Genomic DNA, 16,457 nt, shown 5'->3' with positions numbered 1-16,457 from the left:
TTTACTGTTTATGAGACCTCTTTTTATTATCTACAACCCTTAAGTAGAGTCTACAGAAAATAAAAAAAATAAGAGATGTTGTTCTTTCGAACAAATCTGTGCAACAAAGTGCTTAACCTCAGCTGATCGTAGCAACAAGGCTACTCTACAGCTTACAGTACACCGTTGCTTAAAAGTCGTCTGCAGTAGATTTATCTCTTCCAATATTTCCTTTTGGTGTTCCTTATTTATCTTTTCTTGCATATATTCATCACTGGTAGTGGCAAGTGCATCAACAAGTGGAAGACGTACGCATAATTTCAACTAGAGTTGGGCAAAAGATCATAATAAAAAAGTTAAGCGAACGAATATGATGGTGGAGATATCTTATAGAAAGAAAAAAAAAAAAAAAACATGTTGTATACCTGGACAAATATTGGAATCTTCTTTCCGTTGACACTAACAATGAAAATGATATCCGGGCCTGACACGCGAGGGGATGGGAAATAAAACGGAGGAATACTCTTGTCTCCTCGCATTGAGTTGCCATTAACATGTGCTTCCATAAAGCCATGAGTCGAGATGTCATGGTATGTGATTGCAAGTTGTTCCTGTTTATTGTATCCTACAATCGTCACATCTCCTCTGAGTTCCTCGGGAATACTGTTGCCACTTGGTAATGGCCATTTAGACAAAGGCATAGTTCTGAATGTCTCAATGAAAACTGGCGGCATACATGTCTCCCACATTGTCCCATGTACTGAGGCGTTGGTCGATGTTATCATTACTCGCTCCGCGGCTTTAATGAATAAAGGGTCTTTTTCCATGAAGTAGCTTTTGGCTGCGCTAGAGGTGAGTGATATTCAATATTAGTGAGTAAGGGTACTTTTAAAAAATAAAATAAAAAAGTTAAAAATACCACAATTTTAATAAAGGCACATACTGTAGCACGAAAGGCTCATCCAAAGTAGTTATTGCCTTGTTTCCAAGAATCCTTATGCGGCCAAATGCAGCTTCGACTAGCTGCGCATCATCCTCTAGAATAAACTCAGTCTCTCCAAGTAGATACCAATGGAAGAGGAATAGTTCAAGCGTCTCCTCCATATTTGAGCATGATTTGAATTGTTCTTGGTGTTTAGCGATCTTTGATTGGACCCCTAATTTGTGGAATAAGTGTTAATATATTTTGAAAAAAAAAAAAAAAAAAAAACTATTCGCGCGTACTTAAAAGTTCCCTAATGAGATTTCCTCGACGTTCTTTTTCCTTCCATGATGTTAACATTGATTCAGTATCATCAATAATGCTCTCCCATTTGTTTGGGTCGCCTGTCCTGATTATTCCTTCGGTGGCTCTATAACAAATACATGGATAAGTTAGTCATCTCAAGCACATTGGCTTAGAGTTGTAATAATGATTTAAGTACACAAATTCACCCCATGGAGGAACATTGCCTCCTTGCACGAATAAATGCTCCACATCACAGTGTTCCTTACGCTCTGTGTTAGAAACAAAGATGAGATGCAAATTGGTGCGGTGTGTAAAACAAATAATACAGAGCCTTACGTGCATATGGGTCCAAATCTTCCTCCAAGCCTTTGATATAACACGCTGACTGCTGGGAGTAAGGCATCCACCGCATTTTTCGATTCGTCATTCGGTAGTTGATCTTTTACGCGATCAATAAATGACTGAACTGATGTTTGACTGGCCCACCCAGGGAATTCTAAATAACTGCATGTGGGTGATGACGTTAATTATGTTAGAAATAAAGTAGTAAAAGAAAAGTTGGAAAGTTCAAAGATTCAAAAAAAATTCAATAAGGACTTACGGAAATGTCATTGACTCCTCTTCTTTCACACCATCGCCTGAAGACTGTGCCCAATGGAGAGTTCTGATGCTCAGTCCTGTGCCGCAATAGATCTCCCGGTCTTCTGAAACCATGTAGAACAGGTGAAAGTAGCGGTCTAAGCTCCGATTCTAAATATGATGACTCGAACAAACTATAGCCTTGATCGTCTAGAATCTGTGCCTCGTCTACAACAAGCCGTAGCTTGGACTTTTTTGTAAAATTAGGATAGCTAAGGGAAGCGAGGTGACTCCATACTGACAAGAGCTCTTCACTGACAACGGCCGTTAGAGATAACTCGGAAATGGTACGCTCTTGCAGTCTCCCGAAGAGGATCTTGAAGAGCGACATAAACACATCCTCGAACATGGTTGGGCATACTTGAAGGATAGCCCATCTGGAACTAGAAAATGTCCTTTCGCAGCCCGGTATCGATAAGCAGTAATTGAGGATCATCAGACGGGAGAGAAAGAGCAAGAGCGTCATGTTTCTTGCGAAATCCGTATTGTGTTTTCGGCCTAGTCCATCGCGCGTCTTCACAAGGATCGAGGTTGCCAAGTAGGAGAGATCGTCACTGCCAAGGTCCTTGTCCGATGCGTTGAAATAGAAACCCCACTGTAAACAGAGCATCTCTACTACTGATCGAGTCTTGCCACACCCCTACAATCAATCATAAATCAAGTCACATATTAGAATATTAACAAATAACAAGCCAATCTCTACTGCGACCTATCATGCTTATGACTTACAGACACCCCAAAGACTGGTACATCTTGTGATTCAGTCCTTTCCAACTCCTGAAGTATGACGTTTGATTTGAATCGTTCGGGTATATTGTCAGCGGAAGGAGTTGGGAGATCCAGGAATAAGAAATTCGGGCGTGAGTCAGGCGCTGTTGTTTTTATAGTTGAAATGGTGGCAAAAATAAGGGGTGCGTCATTTGGTCATTTGGAAGGAAATTTAATCGTATTTCTTACACAACATTATATGGTTAATTTTTTTTTGGCTTTTCCTTTCTGTCTCTCTCTCTCTTGTCTTCTAGTTCTGCTCCACTTTCCCACCTCTCTCTATTATCATTACTAACTTTTACACATATACACTCACTCTTTCTACTCCTCTTCCATTATCTGCTTCTACAATTCATTCAATCTTGACTTGAATTGGTTGGCATCCAGCAATAAAGGTAATGGTAGTAATTATTCATCTATCTATGAATATGACAGGTCATGTCATGTCGTCTGACAAGTAAAGAGCTTATTCATGGAATAAGTGAGGCTGTATAGGCCTTTTCAGGGGAAAATATGCTGTATGTTGAGTTCGTTGCGTGCACTACAGGGTGGCCTGAAATACTTGTACAATAGCTTATGACCATCATGATGTTACCTCGCAATACCGTCATGCTGTCTTCGCTTGTTGGTTCTTATAGTATGGATCATATTGTTTCGAGTAGTTTACTAACCATTACAACTTATTTTTTAGATGAAACGATTATCTGAAATTTTTCACCCCAATTCAAAAGGTTCGAGATTTTTCCTTTCCCAAGAAATTATTGAAAATACTGATCCAAAGAAATACGTTATCTTTCGTAGTTCTTTTGCACTTCAAAATGCCAGTGAAGTTGCTAGAGAGTGGAATGAATATATGGCTCAGCTTAAGTTTTGTGATTCCTCAGAATGGAGGGATTATGCCGCCAATGCACTGGTGATGACAAGAAGGATGGTTGTTTGTTGGGCAACAGCCGGTGATGATGGTGTTGATGGTATAGGTAATTATAATGTGTTTAGTCCTTTTAGTTATTTATTATGTGATAGTTAATAGTAATATTATTGGTTCAAGAACCTGGTTTAGGAACTTCAGCTTCCACTGTCATTGGAACTGGAACGGGCTCTGTTGTTATATAGTGCGTGCCAAAACTGATGCAATAAATTGCATTTTTCAACATTCATTCCTCATTCTCCTTCTTCCTCTTTATGATCTTCCCTGCCACCACCGTTTCTCATTCTCATTTGTCTCACCTCCATGGAGTCTCATCGTCATCGCCATCAGTGGCCTAATTAGCATTTAATTGCAATTTGCTTTCAGCATCTCATTGCATCTATTATGGCAATTAACAACTTCTTGTTTTTATTTATTCCTGTTACTTCTCCTTTCCCCTAACGATGTTCCCTCCTTTAGCCTTATATAACTCCCTCATCCTCTTCGGCATACCGCAGTATAGTTTGTGTAAGAATTCAGGAGGGATATGTGTCCATACGTCTTGGACTCTCTCCCAGAGATCCTCCATATTCTTTGCCTTGTCTGGATAATGATCCAACTGCACCTTCATGTATGCCCATATGTTTTCTATTGGGTTGATGTCAGGAGAGTTTGCTGGCCATTCCATGAGAGGTATCTTAGACTTTTGGATATAGGGCATTGCTATTCTTCCGGTATGAATCCTAGCATTGTCCTGCTGAAATATAAATTTGTCCTTATCCATCAAGTAGTAATCCCTGGACTTAAAGATATAATCCTTGAGAACGTCGACGTATGTTACCGAATCCACCTTCTCTTGGAGCCAGCAGCCATCGCCTGGTCCGTAGTAAGTTATACAACCCCAGAACATCATTTTGCCTCCACCGCCTTGCCTTGTCTTTTTGATATGATGTGCTCGTAGAGTTTTATCCCATCGATGCTTGTAGTAGTACTTTCTTCCGCAGGACCCAACTCTGCTAAAGATGGTCTCATCTGAGAACATGACGTTCTTCCAGTCTTCTAGAGTCCAGTCCAAGTGATCCTTTGCAAAATTATATCGAGCATAGATTTGCTTCTTCGTCAGATCAGGCTGCTTCTGTTTTACATATGCCCCCATATCATCCTGCATAAGGAACCTCCTGATGCTCGATTTACTAACCTGCACTCCTTCCCTCAATTGAACAAGTTGTTGGCCATCTTTTAGGGTCTCCAATACACCCATGTCAAAAAATCTTGATAAAAGCTGTTTCGTTTTCTTAGTAACTTTGCAGGGTCGGCCCCCTCTCAGCACTGGAATACTTTCTTTGCCTCTTTTCCTAATCCTTTGAGCTGAGGTAACAGATATCCCTAAACTCTTTGACACTTCTCTGGAAGACTTTCCCTGATGAAGTAGAGCAGTTGCATTTTGGATAGTTGATTTGGATAATGATTTCATGTTATGATAAAGATATGGCAGATATGTAGAGTGTCGCTTGGTGTATCAGTGGTGATGGTGCTATAAAGAAAGAATAAAGAATAAGAAAGAAGTAAGGGATGGACAAACCTGACATGTACTTTTTACCAAAACTGATGCAATGAGACATGACTATACAAATGGCGATTATTCGCTAATTGTGTCATTGATGAGAACAGCGATGACAGTCTACGAAGGTGAGACAAATGAGAATGAGAAGCGGTGATGGTAGGGAAGATCATTAGAAAGGAAAAGGAGAATGAGGAATGAATGTTAAAAAATGCAAATTATTGCATCAGTTTTGGCACGCACCATAGAATCCACAGAATCTAGTCAATCAAATCAATCATCTACATCAAAAATATCCAGACTTACTCGAGAACATTCAACAAGATCAGCAGACTCCACAAGATCAACAAAACGAAAAAAGAATTCATTTAGGATAATCTATAAGGAGCTTCTTACTGATGATGATGATGAATGGCTCGACATACCCAATCCATCCCCATCTTCTCCAACTTCAAGTTTGAAAACTGCCTTTAGAACATTTCAAATTACTTCGCGCAAACGTGTTGTTCCTTATCATGATATATCGTCATTGCTTCCAGAAGCTTTGTAAGTATTTTTGCTACAATTGTAATATAATTGGATAATTAAGATATTTAGAAGGATAACTAGCTTACAATACAATTCTAGGTCTTTAAATGGCATTTGGTGGACTGACAATACTTCTTTGAGTAAGGTCCAAACACAACAAATGCAGTACCTGGATAATTTGAGTTCAACATATTCACCCAAACCGGATTCCGACCTACAGTTGCTATGTTTTAATGTTCAGACGAAGGTGAATAGCCGTTTAACAGATGAGCAGATGCTGGATTATATGCACGAGCTCTATGGAGGAAGCTTGGAGAGGAAGCAAGCAGTGCGCATGCTTGAGCGATTGTAAGTAGCATACTTATTCTAAATTGTATTGTAAAGTTTACCATTTTAATCAACGTTAACTTTATATCATTATTTGGATAGAACCACGATTCTTCCATTAAAATTCAAGCCTGAAGAGGAATATGGTGAAACTGGTTTTATCTTGACCCATCTCCAATGTTATCTTGACCTTCTTTTTGGCCAAAGAAGCAGATTTCCTATATCATATAATATTGAACATGATTCTGGCAATTCAACGAAATCAGAACATGACCATGGCGTTAGATCAGATTTTTTCATCGAGATTCCATGCCCAACTTTGTCAAGCATTTCTAATTCAGAAATTGTTGGCCTTTTTGGTGAAGTCAAGCCTCCAGAGAAGGATCGTCGTAAAATAATCAAAATTCATGATTTCTGGAAATTAGTTAGAATGGCCAAGGATGAGATCAATTCACAGATAATCAAAGGAGTCCCCAGACCGATGGTGATATTAATTCAAGTCTTTGGATTCCAGCTCGAGATTTTTACAATGACAATGGATCCAGATTTGGGAATTTACATTCTTTACAAAGCTGCTGAAGGATTCCTTCCTCGCTCCACAGCAGATATGTCAGGAATAAGCAACATTATATCAATATTCATGCATTCAAAGGAAAGTAATGAATACAATGTAATCAACAAAGTTTTTATTTCTGTTTCATAACCATAAATCCTAACACAACTTCTCGAAATTATAGGCATTGTTACAACAATTTCAAGAACAAATTGAAGAAATTAACCCAGAGGTTTATGACTCTGCCAACCTCCAGAATTTTATCAAAAAAGATATTATTTGCCCCGAGTAAGATTCCATTCAGTGAAAACATTGATATAATACATTGAATATAACAAACCACTGCAATGAAATAAGTGAACAAATATATCGAATAAAGAATATATTACCCTTAAGTATATATTAATACAATGCTGGGGCGCTAGAATCCTGCTATTACATGGATGATGGGGAGAACATTTAAAAGGATCAAAAGGCAACGTTGCGATGAATGCTTGACTGGCATAGCCAAACCACTGTCGTCACAAAGGTGACCAATAACTTTTCTAGAACCTTTTGCCAAAATAATTTTTAATTTGGAGAGGTTTTCACTTTTTTTTATTTTTGCAAGCCGAGTTCTTGGTACTTCATCATGATATTTGACAAGCTGTGAGAGCTCGGGATCCCCTCTCCAGTGATATAAAAATCGGCCCCAGTATCATAGTGTATTTTACCAAAGCACAGACCAACATTTATATTTTAGAATTTAATTTTACGTAATTATACCCTGGTCCCAGGTTCTAACGCCTTGGAACCTATACCAATCAGGAGTCAGGGCTTTCGATTGATGTAGTTACTCTGATTTACATGACTCCCTGGTCTCGGGTTCTATATTCCCGCTATTGGTGTCAACAAATGCGCTGGGCGCTAGGCTTTCTATTTTAATTTTGTTGGTTATTTATACATTTGTCCCGCACAGACCATTTTTCAGGGGCCATTTCATTTCATATTTTTTCAGTTTGCTCTCACCGTTTTTCTTTTCTTCTACACACATTCACATTCGCACTCTCATTTACATTCATATTCACATTCGCACTCTCATTCACATTCATATTCACATTCGTCACCTTCTTTCATCAGCTCATTCTTTTCTCACTCTTTCATCTTATTTTCCCTCCCTGCTTTCCAGTGCTGCTGCGGCTCATTTCCTGTAAGTTTTCTTGCCCTTCTTGCCTTTTTGCCACCGAGAGAAGCTTTGAATCTCCCTGGGAACGCAAAAGAGTTGACATTGTGCGTTGTCTTGGTCGGGATGGGGATAAGCACCAAAAATGTTTTTTCTTCTCGAACCCGCTCTTTTCTGTTTTTTATTTGTTCCAGAACCTGCTCCCTCGTTTTTTTTTTTGGATCCGCCTGCTCTCTTTTTTTCAACCATCCTGTTTTTCGAAATTCCACTATCCGCCCTATTTTTCTTTTTGTGCAGCTTAATTTCCACAATCCGCCCTTTTTTTTTGCAGCTGTAATGTTTCACTCACCCAATCCTCCTTTCTTTAATTTCGTTGGAGTAATCGCTTTAGAAACATGGAGCAACTCGAACCCGTTTCACGTTCCTGGAGCTGTAAAATTTGCCCAAAGGTCTTCAAAAAAAGAATACAACTAAAGAGACACAATGACGACTATCACAAGGAGAGTATTAATGTTACACTTTCCAATTCTTTTGGTGTCAACGAAAGCTTGCAGGTGTCTCGTCTGAATGGGCTATTTTCGTGTCCTTTTTACAATTAAAAGGAGGAAAGGAATCAAGGAGCACATTTCCAAAAACATCTGTAAGCTGATCCAATTGGAAATCATCAACAACGCTCCTGATCAGACACCTTTGCATGATCACCCCAATGCTACAGCAAAAGAAGGCATCAACCATGGTCCTGATCCAGCACCTTTGCATGATCATCCAAACGGTTCAGCAATGGAAGGCATTGAGGAGCAAAGGCAACCACAACTTGAACAAGAATCAAGAGTCTCACTGCTCCTTCAACTAAGCCACTAAGTTCAGCTTCACCTTCTTCGCCTGCCAAGCTCTCATTGGGAGAACTCGTCTACAGCAACAAACGACCAAAAAAAACGTTCCTTCAGGGAGCTAGCATTGGAAGTATCAGAGCAAAGCCATAGCTCGCAAGCTGAAAAGAAAAAAGCATTGCTCTTTGTTGAATTATTAGAGGCAGCTCCCATAGTTGCAAAAAACAATCAAGGGGATGAAGAGATTCTTTTTGCACATGTGAAGAAACTGGAGCGACTCTCTTTCAAAGGACCCTTTTCTATTTCCACCGAAACAGCATTATTCGACAATATTTCTGCCGATGTACAATGTTCCAAATGCCAACCTACTCCAGCACCAGAAGTATTTCAGAGTTCACCATACGCTTCAATTCTTGAACAGAGAAAATACGTCGAGCTGGACAAGAAAGTAAGTCAATTTCTGAATGAAGACTGGGCTTTAGAGAATACGGCACGGAGATGTGCATGTGCAAAAATCCTTGCAGGATGCATACTAGTGAAAACCACAACTAGCAATCCCCATGCCATCTTAGTAAATTGCATCGAAGTGTATGGACGAAAAAAGCATGTCTATGTTCATTGTGAACCGTTCCAGGTCTCAAAAGGGATCGCCACTAAAACATCAACTCCAGGAAGCCACGAGCACCGATATGTGGACGTGTATCCAACAACAATGCATTCCAACGATGGTGAGAGGTTGGTAATCGGAACTCACACAATGAACGCCCTTGTCACATCATCAATCCGCATTGACCAAAAAGAGAAACCATCAGTAGGCGGCAAAACTCTCTCTTTCTTGGTAGAAGATGAAAGGAGCTCTTTCAACACAAGGATTTACCTTGATCAGGAATCCATCGATCGAGCAATGGAAATTGCAAGTGACAAGGATGTTTGGTACAGCGAGCGCGAAAATAAAGTAGAGCAAATCCGTCAAATTCGAAGCAAATTTGTCAAGCTACAATCATACCTCCTCTGTCGAGCATGGGGTCCATTAACTCCAAGTCACTTAATGCAGCCTTACAGCATCTTCACTCTTGTGAGTAACTACAGCTCAGAAAAAGGAGCAGATTGCAGTCAGTGTGTTGTCTACAGTAGGGGTCAAATCTAAGTCCCTCATCTGCAGAGTATTCCACACCGCTTTTTAGAGCTCTTTGGTGGCCAAGACGCGGAAAGCAAAGCCATTCGCAATAATGTAGAGGATCAGCAGCAAGTGGTCTGGCCCTGATGCTAACCTCGAGCAGATCATCTCCTGTGCCCAAGACTCGCAGTTCATGGCATGGTTCAAGCTCAATAGTGACTTTGAGAAAGAAATTTCGAGGGCAGAAGTCGCAAATGCGGCCGATGCAGACACCGCAAGCAATATAAAGGTACCGGGATACTATTTGTACCCTGATATACCTTACCACTACACCTGGGACAAGCGCAGTAGAAGATGGAAAGAGAAAGCCAGGGCCAATAGCACGAATTTTCTCTCTAGAATCTATTTTGTCCAGCCAAAAGAGCACGAGCGGTACTGTCTTCGGCTGCTGCTTATGCATGTCAAAGGATCAAAGGATTTTGCTGAGCTCCGCACAGTGCCTGAAGTCAACCAGGCCTTTGATACATTCTACTCAGCTGCTCTTGCTCGCGGCTTTCTCGAGGATGATGAATAATGGGGTCGTTGCTTAGAAGAAGCATCCATATATAGCCACCGAGGATACTGCGACACCTGTTTGCTATTATGATGATCAACTGCAGTCTCTCTGATACACTGGCTTTGTGGACTCGCTTTGCAAGGGATCTGTCAGAAAACTTCCTTCATACATGCAGAGGGCTCCAGGGAGAGGCAACTGCTACTGCGGAGGGTATTACAGAGGAACAAGCTAAGAGTTCGGCACTTTACAATCTAAATGAAGGATTGGGTTCTGCCTGGCCAACTTTCCAGAGATGCCTCAAGGAATTGAAAATGCCCTACAGAAGGAAGATCAGATTGATGACACGTAGAGGCAATGGGAATTTGAACAAGAGGCTCTCAATAACGTGGTACACTTGAACTTGGACCAAAGGATAGCCTTCGGACACATCATTAAGGCAGCCAAAGGTGAGGTTCATGAGAGACTTTTTTTTCATTGATGGCCCAGGAGGAACAGGCAAATCATTTTTATACAACACACTCATTGGTTGTCTCACTGGCCAACATAAACTAAGCGTGATTGCTGTCGCATCATCAGGGATTGCCTCTCTCATTCTTCATAACGGCCATACAGCCCACTCCACGTTCTCTGTAATCTTGGTATGTGGCAAGATACTGCGGTAAGGATACGTGATGCTGACGTCGTCTTCTGGGATGAGGCTCCTTTGCAGCATAAGCATTGGGTTGAGGCTGTAGACAGGCTACTTCGAGGTATTATGGGACAGGATATTCCACTCGGTGGTAAGGTGTTTGTATTTGGAAGCGTCTTCAGACAGGTACTTCCGGTTGTCATCTGTGGGACGATTGTGCGCGCGTTAGGCACAAGAATAATTCAGACTGAGATTATCAATGGGCAATATCAAGGAGAGCGTGTTTTCATTCTCTGCATACCGCTTACAACGATTGATGACCGCTCTTCTCCAGTTATGTTATGCAGACGCCAATTTTTCAATCAAGCCAGCCTTCGCCATGGCCATCTCTACGTTGCTTTATCACGGTGTACTGAGTACTGACCCAAACAATCTTAAGAAGGTAAGTCTGGGATATACACCCGAAACATTGTCTTCAAGCGTGCTTTGTAGTCACAATATCTTTGGCCTTCAGGTATTCTGTCGCTTCTTCATCTCCAAGTCATTCACGTCGACTTTCAGCTCATCTCCATTGTTATTCTATCTGACATTATTTTGCCAGATGTTCTTCTCTTGGCTGTAGCACTTATTTTTGTATTTTATTTGTATTTTACTTTGTATTTTATTTTATATTTTACTTTATATTCTATTTTGTACGATAAAGATAACCTATTGTATTGTTCTCATAAAATAAAGCATTAAATTTTTTTACGAGGCAAGGTCTCCGGCTCGTATTTTTTTAATCTGAAATATTATAATTGATAAAGTTTCAGATTGAATCGGAGCACTGGTGCTACCTCGATAATGACGAATGAAATAGAACAAATAGATTTGGCATTCATCTTTGATTTATAATCAGCTTGTACTACTCTTGATTTATACATGGTGAAATTACGCGTCGCGTCAAATCCATCTCAACGTATGAAATAAGCTGTGAATGTGTAAACGATCGATCGACTTTCAGTTGGCCGAGGCTACAGACTCTAGATTCACCGCATAATGATTATTAATATTCTTTTAAAAAAAAATGTATAAAAAGGTCATTCTACAATTAACAAGAGACCACATTACCTCAAGGAACCGAAAACAACCCAACACTATCACTGCCAAACTCCCTTCCCTCTCTCCAAAAAAACAACAACAACAACAACAACAACAACACCATCAACATCAAAGAAGAAAGAAAGATGACTTTCTCCAAAGAAATCACCCAAGATCGTATCCTCATCTCAAAGATCCCTGAAGGAGTCACACCTAATAAAAGCCATTTTCGCTCTGTAACTGTCACTGAGCCTGCACCTGTCCTTAAAGACAATGAGGTCTTTGTTAAGAATCTCATCTTTTCCTTGGATCCTTGTAAGTAGAGCCATACTTATTTATTTTATTAAAAAAAAAAAAAAAAAAAAAAAAAAAAAAAGAATAAGGCCCTATATTTTTCTTTATTGGCATTGTATGGCTATCGAAACTAGATATCCGTCATGACTTCAGCAATGACAAGAAGGAATCAAGGGTGGTTGGATTTGCGATAGCAAAAGTGGTTGATTCCAAGAACCCAAAGTTTCCTGTCGGTGCCTTAGTTCATTCTCCTTCTCACTGGGAAGAATACACACATGTTTATGAACCTGAATACATTAACGATCTTAATGTCTTGGATAATGCGGTTGACTCCAAGGTGCCCCTTTCAGCTTACACCGGCGTCCTGGGTATTCCTGGCTTCACTGTTTGGGATTCACTCAACTTGCGTGGTGACCTCAAGGCTGGAGAGACCATTTATATCTCTAGTGCCGCAGGGTAAAAGCTAAATTGGAAATGATGGGCCTTTAATTAACAGATTTGCAACCTCTCAAACATTGCATCTAAACTATTGCTGTTTTTTTTTTTTTTTTTTTTTTTTTTTTTTTTTCCACAGAACTCTGGGACAGTTGGCTGGCCAATTGGCCAAGAGAAAAGGCCTTCGCGTAATTGGATCTGCTGGCTCGGATGAAAAGGTTACATTCCTCAAGGATGAGCTCGGCTTTGATGCTGCATTCAACTACAAGACCCAGGACAAACGTAAAGCCTTAACGGAGGCAGTAGGTGAAGCTGGACTGGATATCTATTACGATCTTGTTGGAGACGACACTACTGAGATCGTATTAGACTTGCTTAACCCACGCGGTCGTGTCCTAGCAGTCGGAGCCTTGGCATATCATCAGAATACTGAGCCTTATGCGCCTAAGAACCTGATCAACATCCTCTTTAAGGAACTCCGTTATGAAGGCTACCTTGTCTTTAGTCACTATGAGAGATTTGGAAAGTTTCTTGAGGAGCTGACACCTCTGGTGGCCAACGGTGAAGTCAAGTACAAAGACGCTGTCCTCAAACATGGCGTCGACAAAATTGGTGAAACATATGTCGACTTTTTGAATGGAGCCTTTGTTGGAAAGGTGAATGTTCAAGTTGCTGACGCATAGAAACAGAATCATACAAGCTTAAATATAGTAGAACAGCAACACTTCTTTAAAGTAATATAACCTGCGGCTTTTACTCCGAATTGAGTGGGGTATGCTTTTATTACATTTTGGTGGTGATCCATAATTGACATCAGGGTTCTCCAATCTTGCACTCAATATCAGGTCGTAATTTCCTAACTAATGCCTGAATGCCTGAGGCCTGACCGCGTCGATCCACCGAGAGGTTGATGATGAAACGCTTCAGGAATGGCCAACGAACAAGGTGACCTGAAGGCTCAGCCTTGCTAGTGTTGAACAATCGGCTGTCATTACTGGCTGAGCTGGCTGAGCTGGCTGAACTAGTGGACCTCTTGCGTCGATTTCTCAAAGGCCCCATCAGTTTGTATCCTTGTGGACCTTGAAACACATTGGTTGTTGCTAAAGCTGGAACTAAAAGCCCTAGTCGCTCCAGTCGTTGAGGGTCCACAAAGCGGCAATCTCCATATCCTAACCACTCATATTTTGCTCTCAGGCTTTTCAGTAACTTCGATTCATTGGACGACATCTTATGAATCATTTTATGTAGCACTGTAGGATCATTATCCATCCAACTGAAATCCCAAGCATGCAAAACACTCATAGTAGTAGTAGTGACCTCCAGACTTATCAGGCTTTCCAGTCCAGTGAGCAAGCATAGGCCACCCTCAAGCGAACAATCAATCCATTCTCGTGTGATCGCTAGGTGTCGAAGTTGAGGACACACCTGAGAAATATAGCCATAGATCATTCTAGAGCGCTGAACAATGTTAAAGTACTGTTCTCCATGATTGGGCTGGAAGGAGATCTTAAGTGAACGAAGATCTCGGCATGCCCATACGCTCTCTGAGTTGTTGATATCTGTATGAAACAAAAGCATTTCATTGAATTTGATATCAGGAGCTTCTAGATGCTTTAGATGAAGTGCTTTACAGAGGTAGCTGTGAAGGCCCTCTGTTATTTCGGGTGAAAATCCACAACTCCCAGTAATGGTTAAAACCGTCAATGCATTTGGATACGATCTGACAACTGTAAAAAAGTGAGGACAGATGAGTCTGCCAGGCATTCCGAGCGAGGTGATATGTCTGAACTGTGCGAGCTGTGAAATGCTGTCTTGCTGATCTTGAGTAGTGGAAATTTGCAGATGGTGGAGCTCTGGGCACCACCGCGCAATGTGTGCAATTAATCCCTCTTCAAGTAAATGACCGCCGCTGGTTGGGGACGTACAGGAGACACCGATCAATGAGATACTACGAAGGTTAGGGCAACACTCAATAACGTTCCTGATAGCGTGCTGTGTCATGGATATTTGTTGCACTGACAAGACCCTTAGTTTGTATGGCCTATGCATCGTCCATGATTTCACTACAGGCGTGACTCCTGCAGTCCACTGCTTAGAATCTGGCTCAATAGTCAATTCCTCGAGTCTTGGGCACTCATTGAGGAACATTGGAATCGTGTATGAATCAGAATAAACTCCTTGTAGCCGAATTGTCCTTAAGGAGGCCATGAATGGTAATAGAGGAAGTATCCTGCCTTGCACATCAATGGGTCCTTTCAAAATAAGCTCCTCTAGATTGAAGGCAAGCCCCGACTGGATATGGTTGCGTAAGTGAAACCAAGCGTTATGGCTGAACGTTGATTCGTGATCATCTGTCTGCTCTGAGACATAGCTGAGCGCATCCAAACTGGAGAGCCATCGGAGAACATGTGCGTGATGTGGGCTTGCAGGGACAGGAGCCTCCGTCCACACAGCCCGGATAGTCAGGAAGCGGCGACTAACGATATAACATTGCCTAGACACGAGTCGCATTACACGGCGGTCCCCAAAACTGAGAAGACCTATGATGATTTCAAGGATTTCAGGAATGTCGAGTAATCGAAACGAGCGTTGGCGTACATGCTTGTGTTTGGTTGTGACACCTGCTAGTTTTAAAGTCGCATTGGAAGAAGAGGTGTTGCTTTGTGGCGTTTTAAGAACATGAATTAGCCAGACCATGGACGAAAGAAGTATTGGAATGAAAAATAATGGGGCAATGGAGGGAAGGAAGGAATGAGGTGAATAAAAAAAACCTCACGCAGAAGCTCTCATTGCCTCATTGCTGACGGTACATGAGTAAGGGCGAGGTGAGGCTTCGACTTTGTGACACTGTACTATTCAATAGGAGAAAAGGGATGCAATTAAGCATAGAGATGGAAGATCCGCAGAAGATTATATCTGGTCTAGCCCTTTCATTGATTTCGGTATTATAGCCATTCGGTTAAAGTCATAAAGAAGACAGTGCTATGGTCCTACCGCCGCAATGCTGGCAAGATCCACAGGCCTGTGGGGATATCGGTTGATAGCTCCAGAAAGACAGCGGTATTCATTTTATATGATATTGATTGATAATGGGAACCAGACTGTGATCTTTGCAACTACTAGTCGATTTGGCAAGATCTATCATAATACAGATCTAGATATTAGGAAGCAAAAGAATATGAAAAATAAAAGGGTCATAACGCGATGCTTATATATTTACAGATAATTGCAGGAGTCACCACAACAGACAATTACAGTACAGAAAACGTCAAGGACTATAAGGACTCCACATGAATACATTACAGATTTCATTCATGTTCATGGTTTGTGCGTCAGTGCATGAATTCATTAATTTCTCTTATACACAACAAACGAAATGTACAAACAGACTCGATAATGAATCCTCGGAGGATAAGCAGTGCTGTTCGGGTGATTACATTGCTCGTAAAGCTATAAAATGAGGTATTGATATAATGTGAGTTTAGTGAAGTCATAAAAACTTATACATAATAAAAACAAGATATAAAGTGACAAGTAAGCAAGTAGAGCTAAATGCCTGCTTGTGGACAATTGATCATGTGCACAGACCCAGGAACAAGAGCGAAGGTGGCGCCAAATTTGTATTCAGTATTCAGTATTCAGTAAGTCAGTTTGAGCGCCACAAAAATATTTACTATTGTTCAAGGACATGAATGTGGTTAATATGGGGCACGAATAGCCCAGTCTACAATCAACGCATAGGATAAACTATGACTCTTTGATGCTTATTTAGCTTGTGAACAGTGGCAAGGATGTTCTTTTCTTTGTAGCAGTGTTTCTGTTACTTTGGACATATTAGGATATTGCGTAAAGATAATTCCCATCG

At 40.9% G+C, this 16,457-nt stretch overlaps 5 protein-coding genes across 5 annotated transcripts; 3 read left to right on the top strand and 2 right to left on the bottom strand.

The window, feature by feature from the left end:
• Positions 1 to 1,481: 1,481 nt before the first annotated feature.
• On the bottom strand, positions 1,482 to 2,729 carry BCR41DRAFT_20981 (hypothetical protein). Its single transcript, XM_022019951.1, has 3 exons — positions 2,576 to 2,729; positions 1,809 to 2,486; positions 1,482 to 1,711 (listed from the first exon to the last, which is right to left on the bottom strand). Exons 2-3 carry the CDS (start codon positions 2,454 to 2,456, stop codon positions 1,658 to 1,660), a joined length of 702 nt encoding a protein of 233 aa, XP_021883044.1. The 5' UTR covers positions 2,457 to 2,486; positions 2,576 to 2,729; the 3' UTR covers positions 1,482 to 1,657.
• A 3,167-nt stretch (positions 2,730 to 5,896) lies between these two features.
• BCR41DRAFT_385232 (hypothetical protein) lies at positions 5,897 to 6,782 on the top strand (the record flags this gene model as incomplete). Its single annotated transcript, XM_022027654.1, has 3 exons — positions 5,897 to 5,958; positions 6,040 to 6,607; positions 6,675 to 6,782. The coding sequence occupies 3 exons, from the start codon at positions 5,897 to 5,899 to the stop codon at positions 6,780 to 6,782; spliced, it is 738 nt and encodes a 245-aa protein (XP_021883043.1).
• Positions 6,783 to 8,585: 1,803 nt separating this feature from the next.
• BCR41DRAFT_282659 (hypothetical protein) lies at positions 8,586 to 9,557 on the top strand (the record flags this gene model as incomplete). The annotated part of the gene is made up of 1 exon (XM_022020247.1): positions 8,586 to 9,557. A coding segment is annotated over one exon (972 nt), but the record flags the coding sequence as incomplete, so codon positions are not given.
• A 2,341-nt stretch (positions 9,558 to 11,898) lies between these two features.
• BCR41DRAFT_320449 (hypothetical protein) lies at positions 11,899 to 13,342 on the top strand. The gene is made up of 3 exons (XM_022021396.1): positions 11,899 to 12,178; positions 12,292 to 12,613; positions 12,732 to 13,342. Exons 1-3 carry the CDS (start codon positions 12,010 to 12,012, stop codon positions 13,273 to 13,275), a joined length of 1,035 nt encoding a protein of 344 aa, XP_021883041.1. The 5' UTR covers positions 11,899 to 12,009; the 3' UTR covers positions 13,276 to 13,342.
• An 8-nt stretch (positions 13,343 to 13,350) lies between these two features.
• BCR41DRAFT_350021 (hypothetical protein) lies at positions 13,351 to 15,465 on the bottom strand. Its single transcript, XM_022023587.1, has one exon. The coding sequence runs from the start codon at positions 15,287 to 15,289 to the stop codon at positions 13,406 to 13,408; it is 1,884 nt and encodes a 627-aa protein (XP_021883040.1). The 5' UTR covers positions 15,290 to 15,465; the 3' UTR covers positions 13,351 to 13,405.
• Between the last annotated feature and the right edge of the window lie 992 nt (positions 15,466 to 16,457).

This window comes from Lobosporangium transversale, assembly GCF_002105155.1.
Source record: "Lobosporangium transversale strain NRRL 3116 chromosome Unknown BCR41scaffold_11, whole genome shotgun sequence".
Classification (NCBI taxonomy): Eukaryota; Fungi; Mortierellomycota; class Mortierellomycetes; order Mortierellales; family Mortierellaceae; genus Lobosporangium; species Lobosporangium transversale.
Note: the sequence above shows the minus strand (reverse complement) of the source record. Positions and strands in the feature narration are given on the sequence as shown.

What these genes read in the sequence shown, in the direction of transcription:
- BCR41DRAFT_320449 (XM_022021396.1), top strand. Translation starts at nt 12,010, where the DNA reads ATGACTTTCTCCAAAGAAATCACCCAAGATCGTATCCTCATCTCAAAG. An exon ending in CATCTTTTCCTTGGATCCTT is followed by an intron (nt 12,179 to 12,291) that starts GTAAGTAGAGCC and finishes TATCGAAACTAG; the next exon opens with ATATCCGTCATGACTTCAGC. An exon ending in TATATCTCTAGTGCCGCAGG is followed by an intron (nt 12,614 to 12,731) that starts GTAAAAGCTAAA and finishes TTTTTTCCACAG; the next exon opens with AACTCTGGGACAGTTGGCTG.
- BCR41DRAFT_20981 (XM_022019951.1), bottom strand. Translation starts at nt 2,456, where the DNA reads ATGCTCTGTTTACAGTGGGGTTTCTATTTCAACGCATCGGACAAGGAC. An exon ending in GAGGAGTCAATGACATTTCC is followed by an intron (nt 1,712 to 1,808) that starts GTAAGTCCTTAT and finishes ACCCACATGCAG; the next exon opens with TTATTTAGAATTCCCTGGGT.
- BCR41DRAFT_350021 (XM_022023587.1), bottom strand. Translation starts at nt 15,289, where the DNA reads ATGGTCTGGCTAATTCATGTTCTTAAAACGCCACAAAGCAACACCTCT.